Source organism: Hemitrygon akajei, chromosome 15, assembly GCF_048418815.1.
Source record: "Hemitrygon akajei chromosome 15, sHemAka1.3, whole genome shotgun sequence".
In the NCBI taxonomy this organism is placed as follows: Eukaryota; Metazoa; Chordata; class Chondrichthyes; order Myliobatiformes; family Dasyatidae; genus Hemitrygon; species Hemitrygon akajei.
Window position 1 is genome coordinate 6,708,592 of NC_133138.1, and position 22,731 is coordinate 6,731,322.

The 22,731-nt window shown below is 43.3% G+C and overlaps 1 protein-coding gene across 2 annotated transcripts in view; it reads right to left on the bottom strand.

Moving 5' to 3' along the window:
* dctn4 (dynactin 4) overlaps positions 1–22,731 on the bottom strand; it is a 41,445-nt gene that overhangs the window by 13,911 nt on the left and 4,803 nt on the right. The window contains exons 2-9 of one of the 2 annotated variants that reach the window (XM_073067106.1): positions 17,474–17,544; positions 14,199–14,377; positions 13,866–13,909; positions 11,135–11,242; positions 9,617–9,637; positions 8,622–8,695; positions 6,624–6,736; positions 850–959 (exon numbers count right to left, since the gene is read on the bottom strand). In XM_073067106.1, the coding sequence (XP_072923207.1) occupies positions 850–959; positions 6,624–6,736; positions 8,622–8,695; positions 9,617–9,637; positions 11,135–11,242; positions 13,866–13,909; positions 14,199–14,377; positions 17,474–17,544 (720 nt within the window). The remainder of the gene's footprint in view (positions 1–849; positions 960–6,623; positions 6,737–8,621; positions 8,696–9,616; positions 9,638–11,134; positions 11,243–13,865; positions 13,910–14,198; positions 14,378–17,473; positions 17,545–22,731) is intronic. The other variant, XM_073067107.1, reaches the window with a different exon arrangement.

The following is a 22,731-nucleotide window of genomic DNA, read 5'->3' on the forward strand; positions in this document are numbered from 1 at the left end:
GGTATGGAGAGAAAGCAGGTACAGGGTTCTGAGTTGGATGATAAGCCATGATCATATTGAATGACGGTGCAGGCTTGAAGGGCCGAATGGCCTACTCCTGCACCTATTTTCTATGTTTCTATGTATATGGGACAGATCTGGCCACACCAAAGATATTAGTCCTTAAGAGATAGGAGATTTAGGTCATTCGGGCTATCACGTTTGCTTCACCATTCCATCATGGCTGATTTATCATCCCTCTCAACCCCACTCTCCTGCTTTCTCCCCATAACCTTAGATGCTGTGACTATTTAAGAACCTATCAACCTTCACTTTAAATATACCCATTGACTTGGCCTCCACAGCTGTCTGTGGCAATGAATTCCAGATTCACCACCATCAAACTGAAGAAATTCCTCCTCATCTCTATTCTAAATGGACGTCCCTCTTTTCTGAGGCTGTGCCCTCTGGCTCTAGACTCCCCCACTATAGGAAACATCCTCTCCACGTCTAGGCCCCTCAGTATCCAGCACCCTTAAAGTGACATCACCATCGAAGACATCTTCAAGAGCCAATGCCCCTAGGAGGAGGCTTCCATCATTAAATAAATGCCCTCTTCTCATTACTCCCGTCTTGGGAGGAGGTACAGGATCCTCGAGACATGCACTCACCAACCATTTGGAGTAACCCCTTCCCTACCCCCTGCCATCAGATTTCTGAATGATCCATGAACACTACCCCTCTATTACTCTTTTGCACAATTTATTTTATTAGAGGTAGAAAATTGAGGACATCCTCTCTATTTAGGATTCACAGTACACACTCCACCCCCAACCAAGAAACAAACTCTGATCGTATTTGTGGACTTACCCGGCAGCGCAGTGAGCGCTTTATCAGGAGGTGCTTGTGCTTTGGATGTAACTGGGAAGCACTTATGGGTTGAAAATCTGGCTGCATCAATCGTTGGTGAAGGGTGGTCACTGCAGGAATAAAAGCAAAGGAATCACACAGGGTGAGACAAGACACAGCGGGCACCTCTTAACTCACCCAGTGAGAACCTCAGCCCTCCCTGGGATTGACAGCAAGCCGCCAATCTGCATTAACTGTTTCAATGCACCCATTTATCGAAGATTTTGTAGACAGCTGGTAGAGACGCTGCCCCACAACCCAGAGAGCCAGGTCCAATCCTGACCTCAGGCACTGTGACTGCACGTTCTCCCAATGACCACGTGGCTTACCGCCAGACGTTCTGCTTTCACACCTTAGTCCACAATGTGCCAACCTCAATGTGACCCTTCTGCAGCAGCCCCCAGTACTGAACTAACTGCTGCTGGTGACCCTCACAGATTTCTTATGACACAACCTCAGCTCCAATAATGATCGTTCAAAGTCAAATCCTTTATCAATCCTGTGCTGTGCGACTCTCCACAATGTGGTGGATACAGCCCAGTCCATCATTGAGCACATGTACAAGGAGCGCTGCCACAAAGCACCATCGTCATCAGGGACCCCATCATCCAGGTTATGCTCTCCTCACTGCTGCCATCGGGCAGCTGGTACAGGAACATCAGGACCCACATCACCAGATTCAGGAACAGTTGTTACCCCTCAACCATCGGGCTTTTGAACCAGAGGGGATAACTCTACTCACCTCAACAATAAACTGATCACTGAACACAACCAATGGACTCACTTTCAAGGACTCTACAGCTCATGTTTCCAATATTAATTATTTATTATTGTTTTTGTATTTGCAGAGTTTATTTTCTTTGGTGCATTGGTTGCCTGTCAGTCTTCGTGTGTACTTTTTTTCATTGATTTTATTGTATTTCTTGTACTTACTGTGAATGAAAATCAATCTCAAGTGTACATTGTACATGGTGACATACATGTACTTTGATAAAAGTTCACTTTGAACTCCTGCCTGTCAGAAAGCTGTGGGACCAGCACTGAATACAATACAATGCATCTTCAGCTGTTGGCTTCACAGTAACTGAATAACTTCCTTCTTGCACTCTCCTGAGAGTGAATTGCATAAATGCTGGAGCTTTCTATTAATCAATAACAGAGGCTACCTTCCTGTGCTGTGCTCTTGAGTGCCCATTTTATGTTAGAGCTCTCTATCAATCAATAACGGAGGCTACCTTCCTGTGCTGTGCTCTCTTGAGAATGCCTCACTTTATGCTGCAACTCTCTATCAATCAACAGAACAGAAGGAAATCTGAAGTAACTGGCTGACTGCTGGGAATACAGTGGCCTCACAGCCAGTAACTGGAGGATTAAAGCAATTCATAACTAGAGTAGGTGTCAAAAGAGATTTACAGGGCAAGTTTTGTCTTTACAGGCAGCAGTAGAGGCCTAGAATGCTCTGCCAGGAATGGTACTGGAGGTAAATACCGATAAAGATGTTTAAGACAAATGCAAGAGATTTTGTAGATGTCAAAGATGAGGAATTCAGCAGGTTAGGGAGCATGTATGAGGGGAATAAACAGTCGATGTTTCATAGAAAACATACAGCACAATATAGGCCCTTCGGCCCACAAAGCTGTGCTGAACATGTCCCTACCTTAGAATTACCTAGGCTTTACCCATAGCCCTGTATTTTTCTAAACTCCATGTACCCATCCAGGAGTCTCTGGAAAGACCCTATTGTTTCTGCCTCTGGCAGCCCATTCCACACACTCACCACTCTCGGCATAAAAAACTTAACCCTGACATCTCCTCTATACCTACTCTCCAGTACCTTAAACTATGCCCTCTCATGCTAGCCATTTCAGCCCTGGGGGAAAGCCTCTGACTATCCACATGATCAATGCCTCTCATTATCCTGTACACCTCTATCATGTCATCTCTCATCCCCCGTCGCTCCAAGGAGAAAAGGCTGAGTTCACTCAACCTATTCTCATAAGGCATGCTCCCCAATCCAGGCAACATCCTTGTAAATCTCCTCTGCACTCTTTCTATGGTTTCCACATCCTTCCTATAGTGAAGCGACCAGAATTGAGCACAGTACTCCAAGTGGGGTCTGACCAGAGTCCTATATAGCTGCAACAATACCTCATGGCTCTTAAACTCAATCACACGATTAATGAAGGCCAATGCGCCGTATGCCTTCTTAACCAGAGAGTCAACCTGCATAGCAGCTTTGAGTGTCCTATGGACTTGGATCCCAAGATCCCTCTGATCCTCCACACGGCCAAGAGTCTTACCATTAATGCTATATTGTGCCATCATATTTGACCTACCAAAATGAACCATCTCACACTTATCTGGGTTGAACTCCATCTGTCACTTCTCAGCCCAATTTTGCATCCTATCAATGTCCCATTGTAACCTCTGATAGCCCTCCACACTATCCACAACACCCCCAACCTTTGTGTCATCAGCAAATTTACTAACCCATCCTTCCACTTCCTCATCCAGGTCATTTATAAAAATCACGAAGAGCAGGGGTCCCAGACAGATCCCTGAGGCACATCACTGGTCACTGACCTCCATGCAGAATATGACCCGTCTACAACTTCTCTTTGCCTTCTGTGCGCAAGCCAGTTCTGGATCCACAAAGCAATGTCCCCTTGGATCTCATGCCTCCTTACTTTCTCAATAAGCCTTGCATGGGGTACCTTATCAAATGCCTTGCTAAAATCCATATACACTACATCTACGGCTCTAGCTTCATCAATGTGTTTAGTCACAGCCTCAAAAGATTCAATCAGGCTGGTAAGGCACAACCTGCCCCTGACAAAGCCATGCTGACTATTCCTAATCATATTATACCTCGCCAAACGTTCGTAAATCCTGCCTCTCAGGATCTTCTCCATCAACTTACCAACCACTGAAGTAAGACTCACTGGTCTATAATTTCCTGGGCTATCTCTACTCCCTTTCTTGAATAAGGGAAAAACATCTGCAACCCTCCAATCCTCCGGAACCTCTCCTTTGCATCATCATTGATGATGCAAAGATCATTCCCAGAGGCTCAGCAATCTCCTCCCTCGCTTCCCACAGTAGCCTGGGGTACATCTCATCTGGTCCTGGTGACTTATCCAACTTGATGCTTTCCAAAAGCTCCAGCACATCCTCTTTCTTAATATCTACATTCTCAAGCTTTTCAGTCCACTGCAAATCATCCCTACAATCGCCAGGATCCTTTTCCGTAGTGAATATTGAAGTAAAGTATTCATTAAGTACCTCCACTATTTCCTCCGGTTCCATACACACTTTTCCACTGTCACACTTGATTGGTCCTATTCTCTCATGTCTTATCTTCTTGCTCTTCACATACCTTGGGATTTTCCTTAATCCTGTCCGCCAAGGCCTTCTCATGGCCCCTTCTGGCTCTCCTAATTTCATTCTTAAGCTCCTTCCTGCTAGCTTTATAATCTTCTAGATTCATATCATTACCTAGGTTTTTGAACCTTTCATAAGCTCTTCTTTTCTTCTTGACTACATTTACAACAGCCTTTGTGCACTATGGTTCCTGTACCCTACCATCCTTTCCATGTCTCATTGGAACGTACCTACTCAGAACCCCATGCAAATATCCCTTGAACATTTGCCACATTTCTTTGGTATGTTTTCCTGAGAACATGTTTCCAATTTATGCTTCCAAGTTTCTGCCTGATAGCCTCATAGTTCCCCTTACTCCAATTAAACATTTCCCTAACTTGTCTGTTCCTATCCCTCTCCAATGCTGTAGTAAAGGAGATAGAATTGTGATCACTATCTCCAAGATGCTCTCCTGCTGAGAGACCTGACACCTGACCAGGTTCATTTCCCAATACCAAATCAAGTACAGCCTCTCCTCTTGTAGGCTTATCTACATATTGTGTTAAGAAACCTTCCTGAACACACTTAACGAATTCCACCCCAACTAAACCCCTCACTCCATGGAGATGCCAATCAATATTTGGGAAATTAAAATCACCCAACCACAACAACCCTGTTATTATTACTTCTTTCCAGAATCTGTCTCCCTATCTGCTCCTCGATGTCCCTGTTACTATTGGGTAGTCTATAAAAAAATACCCAGTAGAATTTCAGGCAGAGACCCTTCATCAGGATCGGAAAGGAAGGTGGCAGAAGTCAGATTAAGAAGGTGAGAGGGAGGGTGGGAGCACAAACTGACAGGCGATAGATGAGACCAGGTGAAGGTGGGTGGGGTGGGGGGGGGGGGGGGGGGAGTAATCAGAAGTGAAAAGAGAAGGAGAGGGGAACCAGAATATGGAATAGAAGAGAGAAGTGGGAAGGCAGAGAAATTACTTGAAGTTGGAGAAACTGATGTTCATGTTAGCAGGTTCAAGCCTATCCAGACAGATGGCTGCCTAGAATAATCAATTGTTTGGTCAACTGGAGATCCTTTATCTTGGTGTTATGAATTGGAGAGGTGGTCTGAGTGAGTATTGATACAAAGGAAACAGTAGAATTCATTACTCAAAAGTATTAACCTAGAGTCAATATCTTTCCATTGTATTTGTGCAAAGACAATAAGGTGCACACTTTGAATTAATGAAGAGTTATGCAGTGAATTGTCTAACCCAGGTCAGTGTGTGCGAGGTCACCAGTCTGCCTGAAAAACACAAAGTTCACAACATGCCTTCAGATGGACTAGTTCACCACTTATTAAGAGTTGTTCATTGCATGCTAATTATTTTATTTTAGATTGACAGCACGGAACAGGCTCTTCCAGTTCAAGGGGCTGCAATCCCCCAGCAACCCAGCTACTAGCCAAGCCACAGGACAATTTACAATGACCAATTAGTCTATTAGCAGTACACCTTTGGACTGTGAGAGAAAACTGGCGTACCCAAAGGAAACCCACGTGGCCACAGGCAGGAACGTACTAACTCTTTACAGATGAGGTCAGAATTGCACTCCAAACTCTGACGCCCTGTAGCAGCATCGTGCTAAGTGCTACACTACCATGGCGTCTTTGACAGCTGTAGGAACAGTCTATTACAAATAATTCACTTTTTGGTACTTGCAACAATAGTTCACTGTGAGAATGTGAAGAGGGTAAGGGGTACGTGTAGAAGGGGTGGGCGAGGGGTAAGTGTAGCAAAATATGTAGACAGGACCAGTGGGAGGATACGTTATTGGGGAAGTAGCTAAGATTCCAGATAGCAGGTGGCAACCACAAAGAAAAGGGAACCTGCGACCACAAGACAAAGTGTTTAGCAAAGTATTTTGAGCTATATACCTATTTTGAGTGTTTTGCTTACGTCCATACCCATTCCGAGTATTACGCTTGTGTCTATGCTTATTCCGAGTATTTTGCGTGCTTAGCTATGCAATAGCCAATCAATTGATGAATTCGAATCGGTAACCATATTTGCGAATGTAGTACCCTGCTTTTGGGTATAAGTATGACCTTCATAAACCGACAAATTGGGAGTTGGCTACCTTACGCCCGAAGTGCGTGGGGCTGCGAACTCCTCTCTGAATAAAAACCGTTTCAGAGGTAATTTCGTGTCTCTGGTGCTTTTCCTCAACTGAGCAGGTTAACAATTTCAGGTTGACATTAATGAATTTGTTTGTAATGAATTGTGATAAGTGAATAATCTGCCTGCACTAGTTCACAACATGCCATCAGAGGGAATAGTTCAGTGTGTGGTGCATCGGTCTCAAGCTGGTTCAGCTCTTACCCTCAGGCAGGTTAATGGGTCTGGTGTAGTAATCCTCAGGCAGCGGCTCTACCTCTTCCAATGCCTGTGCAGGCTCGATCTTAATGTCCTTGTGGTCCTCGCCATCCTTCAACCTGCAAGGCAGGAACGCATTGATGCAATTACAGGACGGATGTCGAGGCTCTGGAGAGGGTACAGAAGAGGTTCACCAGGATGCTGCCTGGATTAAAGGGCAAGTGCTGTAACAAGAGGTTGGGGAAACTTGGGTTGTTTTCTCTGGAGCGGCAGAGGCCAAGGGGAAATCTAGTAGAGGTTTATGACTGGCATAAGGTAGACAGACAGTATCTTTCGCCCCCAAGATCAAAATGTCTAATACCAGAGGGCATCCATTTAAGGTGAGAGGGAGTAATTTCAAAGGAAATATCAGGGGCATTTTTTTTTTAAACATGAAGAGTGGTCGGTACTTGGAATGCAGTACCTGCTACGGTGGTAGAGGCAGATACTTTATGGACTTTAGATAGGCAGCTAAATGGAAGGATATGGACATTGTAGGCAGAGATTAGTTGTCCATTGATTACCAATTTAATTGGTTAGGCACAACATTATTGGCCGAAGGGGCTGTTCTAATTATGAACCTATAGTTCTTGTGTGCCAACATCTCTGAAGATCTATCCTGGGGCCAACATACTGATGCAATCATGAAGAAGGCACACCAGCGGCTCTACTTCATTAGGAGTTTGAGATTTGGTGTGTCACCAAATTTCTACAGATGCGCCGGGAGGACATTCTGACCGGGTGCATCACCATCCAGTATGGAGGCACCAACGCACAGGATCAGAAAAAGCAGCACAGGATGTAGATTCAGCTAGCTCCATCACTACCCTCCCCAATATAGAGGACATCTTCAAGAGGTGATTCCCTCAAGAAGATAGCATCCATCTTGAAGAACCCTCTCCAGCCAGGACATGCCCCCTTCTCATTACTACAAGAGAGGAGATACAGGAGCCTGAAGATGCACACCTGATGTTTTAAGGACAGAATCTTCCCCACTGACATATATATACTTCTTTCTTATGGTGTGATCTGTCTGAAATGCCTGGACAGAATGGATGTTGACAGAATGTTTCCTATAGTTGGTGAGTCTAAGACCAGAGGGCACAGCCTCAGAGTAGAAGGACGTCCCTTAGAACAGAGATGTGGAGGAATTTCTTTAGCCAGAAGGTGGTGAATCAGTGGAACTCTTTGCCACACAAGGCTCTGGAGGACGTCATTGGGTATATTTAAAGTGGAGTTGATAGGTTCTTAATTAGTAAGGGTGTCAAAAGTCAGAATCAGAATCAGGTCTATTATCACTGATATAAGTCGTGAAATTTGTTGTTTTGCGGCAGCAGTCCAGGCTTGAGGCCAGTATGAACAGCATTTCCACCACAAGAAAACAACAGCAACTTTGATGGACAGGTCACGTCATTCCCCAAACAGATCCTTTACTCCCAGCTGATGGTCAGTGAGCCCCTGGTGGGGAAAGAAAACACTTCAACGGTAACATCAAAATCAGTCTGAAGAAATTCAACAGCACATCCAAAAACTGGAAAGACTTTGCACTCAATAGATGGACCTGGAGGAAATCTGTTCAAGAGGGAGCTGTCCTACGTGAAAGTGACCTCTGCTGTGCCGCAGAGAAAAAACGGCAGCTCTGAAAGGAGAGAATGAACAACCAGAAGACCCAAAGACTAACCACAGCCTACACTAGAATATGTGGATCCTGGATCAGCCTCTAGAGATCCCTGAGGACCACCTACTGAACACGAATGATCAGACTACAGTGCAATAAATAAAATATACTATAAATTACAGTAAATGTATATTATAAATTTAAAAGGGCTACAGGGAGGAGGAGAATGGGGTTGAGAGGGAAAAACAAACCAGCTATGATTAAACGACAGAGCAGACTAATCGGGATCTGTATAGGGGTAAACAGAAGTAATGACACTCACATCATGCAGATTAATCAATACTTACGTAGATCCGCTGAGGGAAATAAGAGGAGCCCCTGCTCGCTGCCGCTGCAGTCTGGTGCCGAGGCCGTACTTGTCCTGAAACAGAAGGCATCAAAACGTATAATACAGGGCATACCGCCTGGGAGACACAAACTTGCAGCAGTTGATGATCCAGTTGATTAAACTCAATGTCAGTGTGAATGGAGACAGAAGATGCATCAACTGCTTACACCGTCTCAAGCCAACCAGAGAAACTGTCACTAACACAATCACAGACTGACCTCTTTCCAAGTCTGAGTTGCAAACAGAATTTAGATCATTTCGACTCTTGGGTACAAAAGAAGTTTCAGTTTCTGCCATCATAGTAGGTAACTTAGCATGAGTGTAATTCTTCTGCCCAATTCAACACCGAGGTTTGACATGTGCTCCAAAAACCTTTACAATGAAACACCAACTCAACTGTATGTTCACGTTAAATATGGATACAAGTGCACATGATCATGCACATTTTATGTACACTCATGCTGACCAATACATGTTACGTAGACATTAACAGATATAACAATTTCTACAAATTTATAAAGTTGTTGATCAAAGATTTGTGTTAATGGTATGGAGATGAAGATAACTTAAAAGTTAAGAAACATTAACAAGTTTTCAGCAGTCAGGTGAACATCTCAACTGTCAAGAATTGTCAGGCTCTTCCCCCGTCCCTATCCCTAGCACCACCTGGGTAAATTACAGCTCTTTATCTTATCGTGGGGGTTTTTTTTGTGATGCATCAGAGCCAGAGTAACAATTATTTTGTTCTCCTCTACACTTGTGTACTGGTAATGACATTAAAAAATCTTGAATCTTTGTTCAGGGTTGGTTTATTAATTTCCCCCAAATCCAAAGAATCACCCCAGACCAATTACAGACTCCAGTTAAAGTTCAGACGATGCTTAGATTTCTGATGTGAATGTGGACGATGTAACAACACTGGGCAAATGAATATAATAACCAAGTCCAACTCACCACCACATGTATAGTGTGTGTCTATACAACCCAAGGAGCAGCAGCAGTATTGAGACAAAACAAAGAATCATTCAAAGGTTAAGGCGTTCAGATTATCATGTATGACTTAAACAGGTTTAATTAGATGGACACACACAAAATGCTACAGGACTCAGGTCAGGCAGCATCCACGGACAGAAATAAAGAACTGATGCTTTGGGCCAAGACCCTTCATCAGGACTGGAAAGGAAAATCATAAGACACAGGAGCAGATTAGACCATTCTGTCCATCGAGCCTGCTCCACCATTCCATCATGGTTGATCTACTACCCCTTCCAACCCCATTCTCCTGCCTTTTCCCTATAACCTTTGACACCCTTTGGAATGTTTCTATCCTGTGCCTTCCAAATTGCTCCCAGAAATTCCAGACTTGCTGCTAGCATTCCCTTCCAATCAATTTTGGTCAGCTCCTCTCTCGTGTCTCTGTAATTCCCTTAATCCACTGTAATACTGCTATATCTGACTTTAGCTTCTCCTTCTCAAATTGCAGGGCGAATTCTGTCAGATTATGATCACTTCTGCCCTAAGGGTTCCTTTACCTTAAGCTCTCTAATCAATTCTGGTTCGATGCACAACACCCAAATCAGAATAGCTGACTGCCTAGTGGGCTCAACCACAAGCTGCTCTAAAAAGTGATCTTGTAGGCATTCTACATATCCTCCCTCTTGGGTTCCAGCACTAACCTGATTTTCCCCAATCTACCCATAAAATGAAATCCCCCATGATTATCATAACATTGTCCTTTTGACATCCTTTTTCTATCTCCCATTATAGGGCCGGAAAGGAAAGGTGAAGAAGCCAACTTGCTGGTTAGTTAGCAGAAGATTTAAATGCAAAATGGTGGAAGAACTCAGCAGATAGGCAGCCACTATGGAGGGTAATACACAGACATTTTGGGCAGAGTCCCTTCTTTCCATGGATGCTGCCTGACCAGCTGAGTTCCTCCAGCATACTGTATGTGATACTCTGGATTGACAGTGTCTGCAGAGTCTCTTGTGTTTAAAATTTAAATGCATGAAGATTTAGTTTTACACCACAAAATATTTTTTTTTAAATTTAGAAATACAGCGTGGAATAGGGCTTTCCAGCCATTTGAGCCGCACTGCCCAACAACTCCCAACAATCCCAATTTAATCCTAGCCTAGTCACAGGACAATTTACAATGACCAATTAACCTGCCAACCAGTACATCTTTGTACTGTGGGAGGACACCAGAACACCTAGAGAAAAGCCTCGCATTCCACTGGGAGGACATACAAACTCCTTACAGAGATTGCCAGGATTGAACTCTGAACTCTGACGTGCCAAGCCATAATAGCTTCTGCACTACCATGGTGCCAAACTACACACAAATTTCTCTAAGAGCCATTGAACACGACCACAAACAAGTAGCCTGGGGAATTCTTAGCTGGGGCTTATGTTGTCCCTTGATCTCCACCAACTCAGCTAATACACAGACACCAATAAAGGGTAACTCACAGAAAAGGCCAGAGGCATGTAGTTTCTACGTCTGACCAGCTTCTTCCGATCGCGTTCAATCTTCTCCCTCTGGGCCAACTGGTGGTAATACTCCAGCAATTTATTGATCTACAGACAAGTATGGAAGGTAATAATTTTCATTTATGCGTATGTGAGTTCAAACATTGCCATCTGAATGCACATATATACAAACAAATGAAACATTATTTCCCAACCCATAACACAGATATCACACACAAAACAAAATATTGCAAATTAATAAAATACAATTCAAAATGCATGGGAAATGCAGAGCCCAAGTAAACAGTAAACAGCTCGCTGTCCTAGTGACGAGACCTCAGTGCTGACAGGGTATTCATTAGTCTCACAGCCTGGGGGAAGAAGCTGTTACCCAGTCTGGCAGCCCTAGTCCTGTTGCTCCTGTACCTCCTCCCTGATGGTAGTAGATCAGAGAGATTGTGGGATGGGACAAAGGACATTGATGAAGTTCAAGTTCATTATCATTTGTACACATATACAACCAAATGAAATGACGCTCCTTTGGATCACAGTGCACCCACAATACAGATATCAAACACTGACTGGTTGCATTACAGCCTGGTATGGAAACACCAATGCCCTTGAACAGAAAAGTCTACAGAAGTTAGTGGATACAGCCCAGTTCATCATGGACAAAGCCCTCCACACTACTGAGCACATCTACACAAAATATCCTTGCAGGAAAGCAGTATCCAACATCAGGGACCCTACTATCCAGGCCATGCTCTCTGCTTGCTGCTGCCATCAGGAAGATGATTTAGGAGCCTCAGGACTTATACCACTAGGTTCGCGTCAAGTCAAGAATACTGGCATTTAGCTACATACATGTATACCATCCAGTGAGACAGTGTTTCTCCAAACCAAGTTGTAAAGCACAATAGTACACACAACACACATATAACACACAATAACTTAGGAAAATAAGAATAAAATTTACTGATGAATTACACATAAATAAAGTGTATAAATTAAATAATGTAGGGTACAGAACAGATTAACCAGATTCATCAGACTTTGAATCTGATGCGCCTGGGAGTTCTGAAGCCCAATGGCCTGAGGGAAGAAGCTGTTTCCAATCCTGACCATTCTCGTTTTTATGTGTCAGAGTCTCCTCTGCCTGATGGTAGAACGTCAAGGAGGATGCTGCATGGATGGGTGGGATCCTTGATAATACTAAAAGCCCTGTGTATGCAGCGCTCCTGATAAATGTCCCCAGTGGATGGTAGGGAGACCACTATGATTCTATGAACTCGCAGAAAAGGTCGGAGGCACGTAGTTTCCTATGAGCCCAGCCAGTCGTCCTCAGAGTCCTTTGTAGGGACTTCTAGTTCGATGCTCAGGAACAGTTATTACCTCTCAACCATCAGGTTCTTGAAGCAGAAGGGATAACTGTAGTTGCCCCATCATTGAACTGTTCTCACAGCCAAGGACTCTCCATCTCATGTTCTCCATACTTATTGCTGATTTATTTATTTATTTATTTTCCACTTGCACAGTTTGTTATCTTTTGCACATTGGTTGTTTGTCTTGTATACAGTGACATATACAGTACACACGCTGATGTTAAATTTACTTTGAACTGAAGTACAGAGGTACAGTGAAAAACTTTTGCAAACAGATTGTTTCATTCAACAGTGTATTGAGATAGTACATGGGAAATATTTAGAGATACAGCACGGTAACAGGCCCTTCCGGCCCAACGAGCCCTCCCCACCCAATTACACCCACGTGACCGATTAACCTACTAAATGTGGGAGGAAAGCAGAGCACCTGGAGAAAATCCACATGGTCATGGGGAGAATGCACAAACTCCTTACAAACAGCAGCGGGAATTGAACCTGGATTGCTAGTGTTACACTAACTGCTTCCCCACCGTGCTGCCCCATTAGGAGAGGCATAGACAGAGTAGACAGCTGGTATATGTTTCCCAGGGTTGCAATGTCCAGTATCAGACTGCATGCATTTAAGGCAAGAGAGGTTTAAGCTCAAGGGAGATGTATGGAGCCAAAAGTCAGAACCTTTTTCCAGTAGAAAGGATATCAAAAGCAAGATGAAGGGTTAAAGTGACAGGAAGAGGTTGCAAACAGGATCTGAGAGGACTGTTTATTTGTTTGACACAGATACATGGAACGTGCTGCTAGAGGAGATCACAACATTTAAGAGAGATTTACAGATACTTTAACTCCGCCTTGGACGGTCCCAAGCCCGGTTGCGAAGGAAGGAGGGTTGGGCATGGGGCTAGCAACCCCACCATGTAAAATTCTACAGCTACAGAAATACCAGCAGAAGCTCCAAAGACCTCATCCCTAGGAGAGGAAGCAAAAGATGGGCTACACCTGTGAATACACCCAAGACGGAGGCTTCTGATAAGCTGCTGTCAGTGGTCTATGTCCCCAGTAGGGGCGATGGGCTTAAGTAGCCAGATACTTCAAATGGACAAGGCAAAGTATACAGTTCTAATGTGGGAAAATTGAATTACTATAGGCAAAAAAAGGTCAGGAAAATTGCATAATAAAGTGTTAGTTACAAAGTGCAGTGCAGGCAGACCCTATGAACAAGGCCCTATTGAGATAGATAGTGAGGTCAACAGCAAGCCAAGGGGCCGGTTTCCATTCTGTCTCTCAAAGTGACTCTATGACCGTAACTCAGTATCAGCCTGTGTGACTTATTGGTTACTTGAGCAGTGACTCACCCTCTGGGCATGAAGGTTCTCCGGTTCCTGCCACCCTCCACTTGCTGAAAGAGAAGGAACATGACTAGCACAGCTCACAGGAATCAGAATCATGTTTATTATCACTAACCAATGTCATGAAATTCACTGTTTCGCAGCAGTGCTGTGCAATAAATAAAATATACTATAAATAATTATAATAAGAAATATATTAAAAAATTAGTGTAAAAAGAGGCTAAAATATTGAGTGTGTGTGTGTGTGCCTGTGTGCATATACACACATATAGATATACACACACACTACTTGTCCCACCACGCCTTGCTAATTAGCTGACCGATTAAGTCTCTACTTACCCACAGATTTGTCCGCCATGCCAACATCTCTAGAAGTCCAGCGGCAGAAACCACAGGCCAGGTAGTAAGCCTTCTTCATTGTGGTCTTGGCTGGATCATCGGGCAGGGGTGCTGGGATGCTTGTTGCTCTTGTGGAGAGAGTATGCATGCAGCTTGGACAGTCAAAGCAATTAGCGCACCTGCCAAGTAACAAAAAAACATCAAGACAACCCGTTCCTGCCAATAATCAAAAGGGGCGATGGGGAGAGATTGGAAGGTTCCATATCAACTCAAATCAAGGCTGAAAGCTCAGATTAGCTTCATCCGAATCCTGTACAGTGAAATGCACCGATAACATCAATTGCGTTGGACAGCCTGCAAGTGTTGCCATGCTTCCAATGCAATATAGCATGCCCAAAACTCATGGAATGTCAGGAGGAAACCTGATCACACAGAGGGAACCCAAACAGTCATGGGAAAATGTACAAACTTCTTAAAAGATGGAGGTGGGAATCGAACAATTGGTGATCGCTGGCACTGTAATAGTGTAATGCTACTGTACCACCCAAGAGGCAGTGGTGAAAGTTTGGAAGGTTTTATCCAATCCTAGGGTTAAAAGGGGCAGTGAAAACAGATTGGAGAATTGTTGAATACAAACATAGATTAACAGGATTCTATGGGGTAGTAGTGAGATTGGAAGATACTCTGTCCCAGGGTTAAAAGGGACAATGGTGAATCGGAAGATATTCTGTCCCAGGGTTAAAAGGGACAGTGGTGAATTGGAAGATATTCTGTCCCAGGGTTAAAAGGGATAGTGGTGGATTGGAGATATTCTGTCCCAGGGTTAAAAGGGACAGTGGTGAATTGGAGATATTCTGTCCCAGGGTTAAAAGGGACAGTGGTGAATTGGAAGATATTCTGTCCCAGGGTTAAAAGGGATAGTGGTGGATTGGAGATATTCTGTCCCAGGGTTAAAAGGGACAGTGGTGAATTGGAGATATTCTGTCCCAGGGTTAAAAGGGACAGTGGTGAATTGGAGATATTCTGTCCCAGGGTTAAAAGGGACAATGGTGAATCGGAAGATATTCTGTCCCAGGGTTAAAAGGGACAGTGGTGGATTGGAAGATATTCTGTCCCAGGGTTAAAAGGGACAGTGGTGAATCGGAAGATATTCAGTCCCAGGGTTAAAAGGGACAGTGGTGAATCGGAAGATATTCTGTCCCAGGGTTAAAAGGGACAATGGTGAATCGGAAGATATTCTGTCCCAGGGTTAAAAGGGACAATGGTGAATTGGAGATATTCTGTCCCAGGGTTAAAAGGGACAGTGGTGAATTGGAGATATTCTGTCCCAGGGTTAAAAGGGACAGTGGTGAATTGGAGATATTCTGTCCCAGGGTTAAAAGGGACAGTGGTGAATTGGAGATATTCTGTCCCAGGGTTAAAAGGGACAATGGTGAATCGGAAGATATTCTGTCCCAGGGTTAAAAGGGATAGTGGTGGATTGGAGATATTCTGTCCCAGGGTTAAAAGGGACAGTGGTGGATTGGAAGATATTCTGTCCCAGGGTTAAAAGGGACAGTGGTGAATCGGAAGATATTCAGTCCCAGGGTTAAAAGGGACAATGGTGAATCGGAAGATATTCTGTCCCAGGGTTAAAAGGGACAGTGGTGAATTGAAGATATTCTGTCCCAGGGTTAAAAATGACAGTAGTGATTCGGAGGATATTCTGTCTCAGAGAGGGACGGTGGTAAATCAGAAGATATTCTGTCCCAGGGTTAAATGGGATTGGAAGGTTGCATGCACTTTGGCAAAATGAGATTGAGAGATAAGAGCAGATGGGTTTGTTGCCAGAGCAAGCAAAACATTTGAGGTTTATTAGACCTGATAAATATTACATGTACTCTATAGACTGATAATGCAGCCAATCACGGAGGTAGGGGTTAATAAAAAGGGGAATTCATTTGCAGGTTACAACGTGGAACACAGTGCCAGAAGGGAAGGTGGAGCAGGGAAAACTATGGATGAAGTGCTGGAAAGAGGGATTGGTATAAATGGTTAAATGGAGTAGAAGGCGTCACTTGAGAGAGACAATGTCAAGTTCATTGTGTATGTAAAGGTGCAAGGAAAAACCTACTTGCAGCAGCATCACAGGCACAAAGCCTTACATAAGCAGCATTCACAAATAAAATGCACAAAGAAATTATACAGAAATTGAAAAAAAAATCCATTTTAATACAAAGTGGCCACAGTATTGCTAAACTATAATGATTTGTAATGGGTTTTGCTGATTGGTTCACGAAGTACCAACACCACCAGGTTCAGGAACAGCTACTTTCCTTCAACCATTTGGTTTTTGAACCAGCCAACACAACTCTAATCACTCACTACCTCAGTACTGCAACACTCTGAGCACTTCCCACTACAATGAACGTTTTTGTCCCAATTGCATTCTTTCTTTTACACTTTAATTTTTCTTGTGAATATTGTCTCTGAAGAGTATTGATAATGGCTCAGATCACCCATCTTGTAAAGACACTGCCCAGAAGACTTCTGAAGAAAAATTTGCCAAGGCCGATCGTTGTCGTGGAAAGACGACGATTGTCCACGTCATGGCGGATATGAACCAACACTGTCTCTAATGCTGTATGGCAGTGATGCTGCTGTGTTTTATTTTACCGGACCCGTGCACTCACTACTTAACTCTCGCCTTATTCTGAAGTACCAGACTCAAGGAAACCTTCTATCCTGCTGTGATCAGACCTACAGTACTGTGCAAAAGTCTTGGGCACATATATACAGCCCAAGACTTTGAAAACTACTGTAGTAATTTTATGTATTGCACTGTACTGCTGCCGCAAAAAAAAAATCCATGACATATGTGAGTGATGATAAATTTGACTCTGATATGGGTCTCAATTGTGGACTGAGAGTGGGAAGGGGACAGGGAGAGGGGGATCATAGTTGGGAAAAGGAGAAGGGTGGGAGTGGGAAACAGCAGAGAGACATTCTGCCATGATCAATAAACCAATTGCTTGGAATCAAATGAACTTGCCTGTTGTCTCAGCTCCCGCACCACCCTCTGCCCTGGCGCTCCTGCTCTGTCCCCTGCCCCTCCCACAGCGCTCCACCCTTTCCATTCCCAACATCCTCCGTTCCTACCAGATTTACAAATTCACCTGCTGTACCATGTTGACAAATACAGTACAGTGCAAAAGTCTTAGACACCATAGCTATATATATGTGCCTAGGACCTTTGCACAGGACTATATCTTACAGCCCCAGTAGCCCAGCATCACCTGTTCTTCTTCAGTTTGGCCTCAGCCGAGGGCATGTTCTCCAGGCAGCTTGGACAATAGTGGGAATCAACCTGCAGATAGTAAAGTGAACATTAACTGTTGCACACACACTCTGTGACCAAATTACAAGCTCATTAAAAAACTGCAGGATCCCCACTGTAAACAGTGCAAAACAAAACTCTGTGGGTACTTAACGGATATAGATGTGGTAAATGCACGCAGACTTTTTCCACTGAGGTTGGGTGAGGCTACAACTGGAGGTCATGGATTCAGGTGAAAGGTGAAATGTTTATGGAAACAGGAGGGGGAACCACTTCACACAGGTGGTGGTGAGAGTGCGGAACGAGCTGCAGTTTAAGTGGCAGAAGAAGATTCGATTTCAACATTTAAGAAAGGATTAGGATAGAGTCATAGAAAAGGAAGCACAGAATTAGGCCCCTCCGCCCATCTAGTCAATGCTAAAATATTTAAACTGTCTAGTCCCACTGACCTGTACCTGGACCATAGCCCTCCTATCCACGTATCAATTCAAAGTTCTCTGAATGGATGGGAGGGGTATGGAGGGCAATGATCCTCATGTAGGTTGATGGTACTCGACAGATTAATAGCTTGACGTGGACTAGACTGCCAACGGGCCTGTTTCTGTGCTGTAGTGTTCTATGACTATTCTACTCTTCACACCCCAGTGTGGGAGTCTGGCCTACTCAAGCGTATACTCTTAATGTATGGGCTGACGGAGTGAAATATAATATAAACACAAGACATTCTGCAGGTGCTGGAAATCTAGAAAAACATGCACACAATGCTGGAGGAACTCAACAGGTCCGACAGATTTTATCTGCAAGTATGTCATTGGTTGTGAAATGCACTGTACAGGCCCTTTGAATCACAATATCGTGCCAAGCTTTTAACCTAAGATCAATTTAACCCTCCCCCTCCTATGCAGACCTCCATTTTTCTATCATCTATGTATCTTGCAAAGGAACAAGCTACTTGTATAAGGTCAACCTAGCAGTGGGCAAGGAGAAGCAGAATGACTTGATGATCATTATATTAGTTATCCAAGACATTGATGAGAGTGAGAGTAGTAATCTGGGTTGTGTTATACATTAGCAAGCAAACATGTTTAATGATGGAGAGGTTATGGCTAAAACACACAGTGGAAACTCTCCGAGTGGTAAGGTTGAGGTTTTATAAGGCATTGCTCAGACCACACAGGGAGTATTGTCAACCGTTTTAGATTCCGTATCTAAGAAAAGGTGTCCTGGCATTGGAGAGGGTTCAAAGAGGTTCACAAGAATTATTCTGGGAATGAAAGGGTTATCATATGAGAAGCATTAGATGACTCTAGGCCTGTACCTGCTGCAGTTCATAAAAACAGAAGGGCAGGGGAGATATCTCATTGAAACCTATCGAATATCGAAAGGACTAAATCAAGTGGATGTGGAGAGTTTGTTTCCTATCATGGGCTGTCTAGGACCAGAGGGCACAGCTTTAGAAAGGAGATGAGGATGAATTTCTTTAGTCAGAGGGTGGTGAATCTGTGGAATTCATTGCTGCAGACGGCTGTGGAGACCAAGTCACTGGGTATGTTTAAAGTGGAGGTTGAAATGCCCTTGATTAGTCAGGATGTCAAAGCTTATGAGGAGAAAGCAGGAGAATGGGATTGAGAGGGATAATAAATCATCCATGATGGAATGGTGGAACAGACTCGATGGTCCAAGTGACCTAATCCTGTTCCCATGTCTTGTGGAAACCATAAGCATGAACATAACATATAGAGACCCAACTGTTGGAAACAAAAGTCAGAGGAGATATTTGGAGCCAAAATGGAGGATATGGTCAAGCTGTGAGTTAATGAGACTGGGCAAAAAAATAGTTCAGCATGGACCAGATGGGCCGAAGGACCTGTTTCTGTACTGTAGTGCTCTGTGACTCCATGTTAATATATTCAGCTATGCTAAAGATAGTGAACAAAGGTGGTGCTTGCATGTGATCTGGCATTCGAAGCCTGCAAACTGATCATGATTGAAGTGTGAAAATAATCAGTGCAGCAGAGACACACACAAACATCGCACATGCATACACACACTCAATACGCAACAGATACTCAAGAGCCACAATTACTCATTTCTTCATGTGAAGTGGAACTAGAACTCAAAGATATTTGTAAATGCCCTCCTTTCCATGACCTACTGGTTTTAATTCAGAGATTACAACACTTCCTGTTTTTGTCACCACATATTCACTAACCATGTTGATCCTTTGGTAACACACACAAAATGCTGGAGGAACTCAGCAGGCTAGGCAGCATCTACAGAAAAGCGTACAGTTGACATTTTGGGACAGGACTCTTCAGCAGGACACTTCACACATTTTGTGTGTGTTGCTTGGATTTCCAGCATCTGCAGATTTTCTCCTGTTTGTGATTTGATCTTTTGGCAATGATTTCTAACTGGTTGCATCACCCCCTCCTATGGAATGGCCACTGCACACCATCAGAAAGCTACAGAAAGTTGTAAACTCAGCCAGCTCCAACAGGGGTACCAGCCTCCTCAGCATACGGGACCCTTCAAACAATGATCATACCAGTGCCCAAGAGCAAGATGAGCTGCCTTAACAACCATCAGCGGGGTGCACTCACAGATACTGTGATGAAGTGGCTTGACAGGTTGGACATGATCAGAATCAACACTGCCTATGCAAGGACCTGGCACTGTAACTTGGCAATCATCACAATGGGTCTGGCTCTCCACTCGTCCTCGGATCACCTGGACAATAGCAATACCTATACCTATGTCAGGCTGCTGTTATGGACTACAACTCAGCATTTATCACAATCATACCCTCAGTTTGGTCAACATTCCAAATCCTGGGCCTCTGTTCCTTCCTCTGCAACTGGATATTTTGACTTCCTGACAGAAAGACCACAATCCGGGCAAATCAGAAATAACATCACCTTCTTAGCACATTCCAAGGATGCATGCTCAGCCAACTGCTCTACTCTCTCTACATCCACGATTGCGTGGATAGGCACAACTCAAATGTCATTGATAAATTTACCAAGAGTACAACTATTCGTGGCAGAACCTCAGATGGTAATGAGGAGGCACACAGAAGTGAGATAGATCAGCTGATTTGAGTGGTATTGTAGTAACACCCTTGCACACAATGTCAGTAAGATCAAGTAATTGTGAACTTCAGGAAGGGGAAGTAAGGGAATACAGATCAATCTTCATTGTGGGAACAGCAAAGTGTCAGAAATTTCAAGTTCCTGGGCGTCAACATCTGAGGACTTATCCTAGACCCAAAATATTGATACAATTACAATAAAGGCAACAGGAGTTATATTTCATTAGGAGCTTGAGGAGAATTGGTATGTCACTAAAGAAACTTGCAAATTCTACAAACGTACTGTGGAGAGTATTCGTTTGGTATTTGTGGGGGGGGGGGGTGAAGAGAGAAAGAGAGAAGCACTGTTGTAAACTTCTGCCAGCTCCATCATGGGCACTAGCCTCTCCAGCACAAAAAGGTTGCATCCATCATTAAGGACCCCATCACCCAGGACATGCCCTCTTCTCATTGCTACCATCAAGGGGGTGGCACAGGAACCAGAAGACTCACACTCAATGTTGCAGGAATAACTTCTTCCCCTCTGCCATCACATTTCTGAGTGGACAATGAACCCATGTACACGAACTAAATACTTTTTTTCTCTTTTTGCACTACTTACTTAATTTTCATTTTTAATAAAAAACTATAAATTACAGTAAGTATATATTATGTATTACAATGTACTACTGTCACAAAACAAGGAACTTCATGGCATACAGTGTCTATAAAGTGTTCACCCCCTTGGATGTTTTCATGTTTTATTGTTTTACAACATTGGGTGATGGGCCAAAGGATCTGTTTCTGTGCTGTAATGCTCTAGGACCCTATGCCTTAATCATCTTAATATCTAAACCCAATCAATGTGCCTCAGCACTAAGCATTCACAATCCTCTTGGATAGTGTTCCAAAGACTCTCTACCATCTAGACCAGCGGTTCCCAACCTGGGGTCCACGAACCCTTGGCTTAATGCTTAATCCATGGCATAAAAAGGGTTGGGAACCCCTGATGCAAGTAAATAAATTTCTTCTGATCTGAGTCCTATTTTGTGACTGGAACTCTATTTACTGACACTGCATACAGAAGAAACCTCATCCCGGCATCTACCGCTTGTAGGAAATTTGTATTTTTCTGTGACATCACTTCTCATAAAGATAGAGTTTAATGTTATTTGTCACATATACATCAAAACATACAATTCCATGTGTTGTTTGTGTCAACTGATATAAACACACAACCACCAGGTTCAGAAACAGTTATTTCCACTCAACCACTAGACACCTGGACCAAAGGGGATAACTTCACTCACCTCAATTCTGAACTCAAGGACACTGCAACTTGTGCTCTCAGTACTATTTGTTTGTTTAATATTTGCACATCTTGTCTTTTTTTTGCACTTTGTCTATCTTTGTTTTTCACTTATTCTACTGAATTTCTTTGTTCTACTTTGAAAACCTGCAAGAAAATGAATCTCAAAGTTGCATATGCCGTTCTCAGGGGAGGAACATATGTGTACTCAGGGGTGGAACTGGAGCTAAGCTCCCACTATCTATTAAATGCTCCCAATTGCGCGAATCTCAAATAGCCTCTGACAACCATGTTCAAAGTAAATTTATTATCAAAATACATATGTCACCATCTACAACACTGAAGTTCACTTTATTGCAGGCATATTCAATAAATCCAGAATAGAATTATAACCATAACAGAATCAACAAAAGACTTGCACCAACTTGGGCACTCAACCAGTGTGCAAAAGAAAGAAAGAATAATAATAAATAAGCAATAGATATCAAGAACATGAGATGAAGAGTCCTTGAAAGTGAGTCTATAGGCCGTGGGAACATTTTAGTAATCGGAGAAGTAAAGTTATCCTTTCTAGTTCAAGAGCCTGAAGGCTGAGGGGCAATACAGTTGTAAGGAAAAGTTTGTGAATCCTTTGCAATTACCTGGCTTTCTGCATTAATTACTCAAAATATGGTCTGATCTTCATCCAAGTCACAATAATCGATAAACACAATCTGCCTAAACTAATAACACACAGAAAATTGTACTTTTCATGCCTTAATTGAATGTATTGTTTAATCATTCACAGACCAAGCTAGAAAAAGTATGTGAACCCTTGTATCAAATAACTGGTAGAACC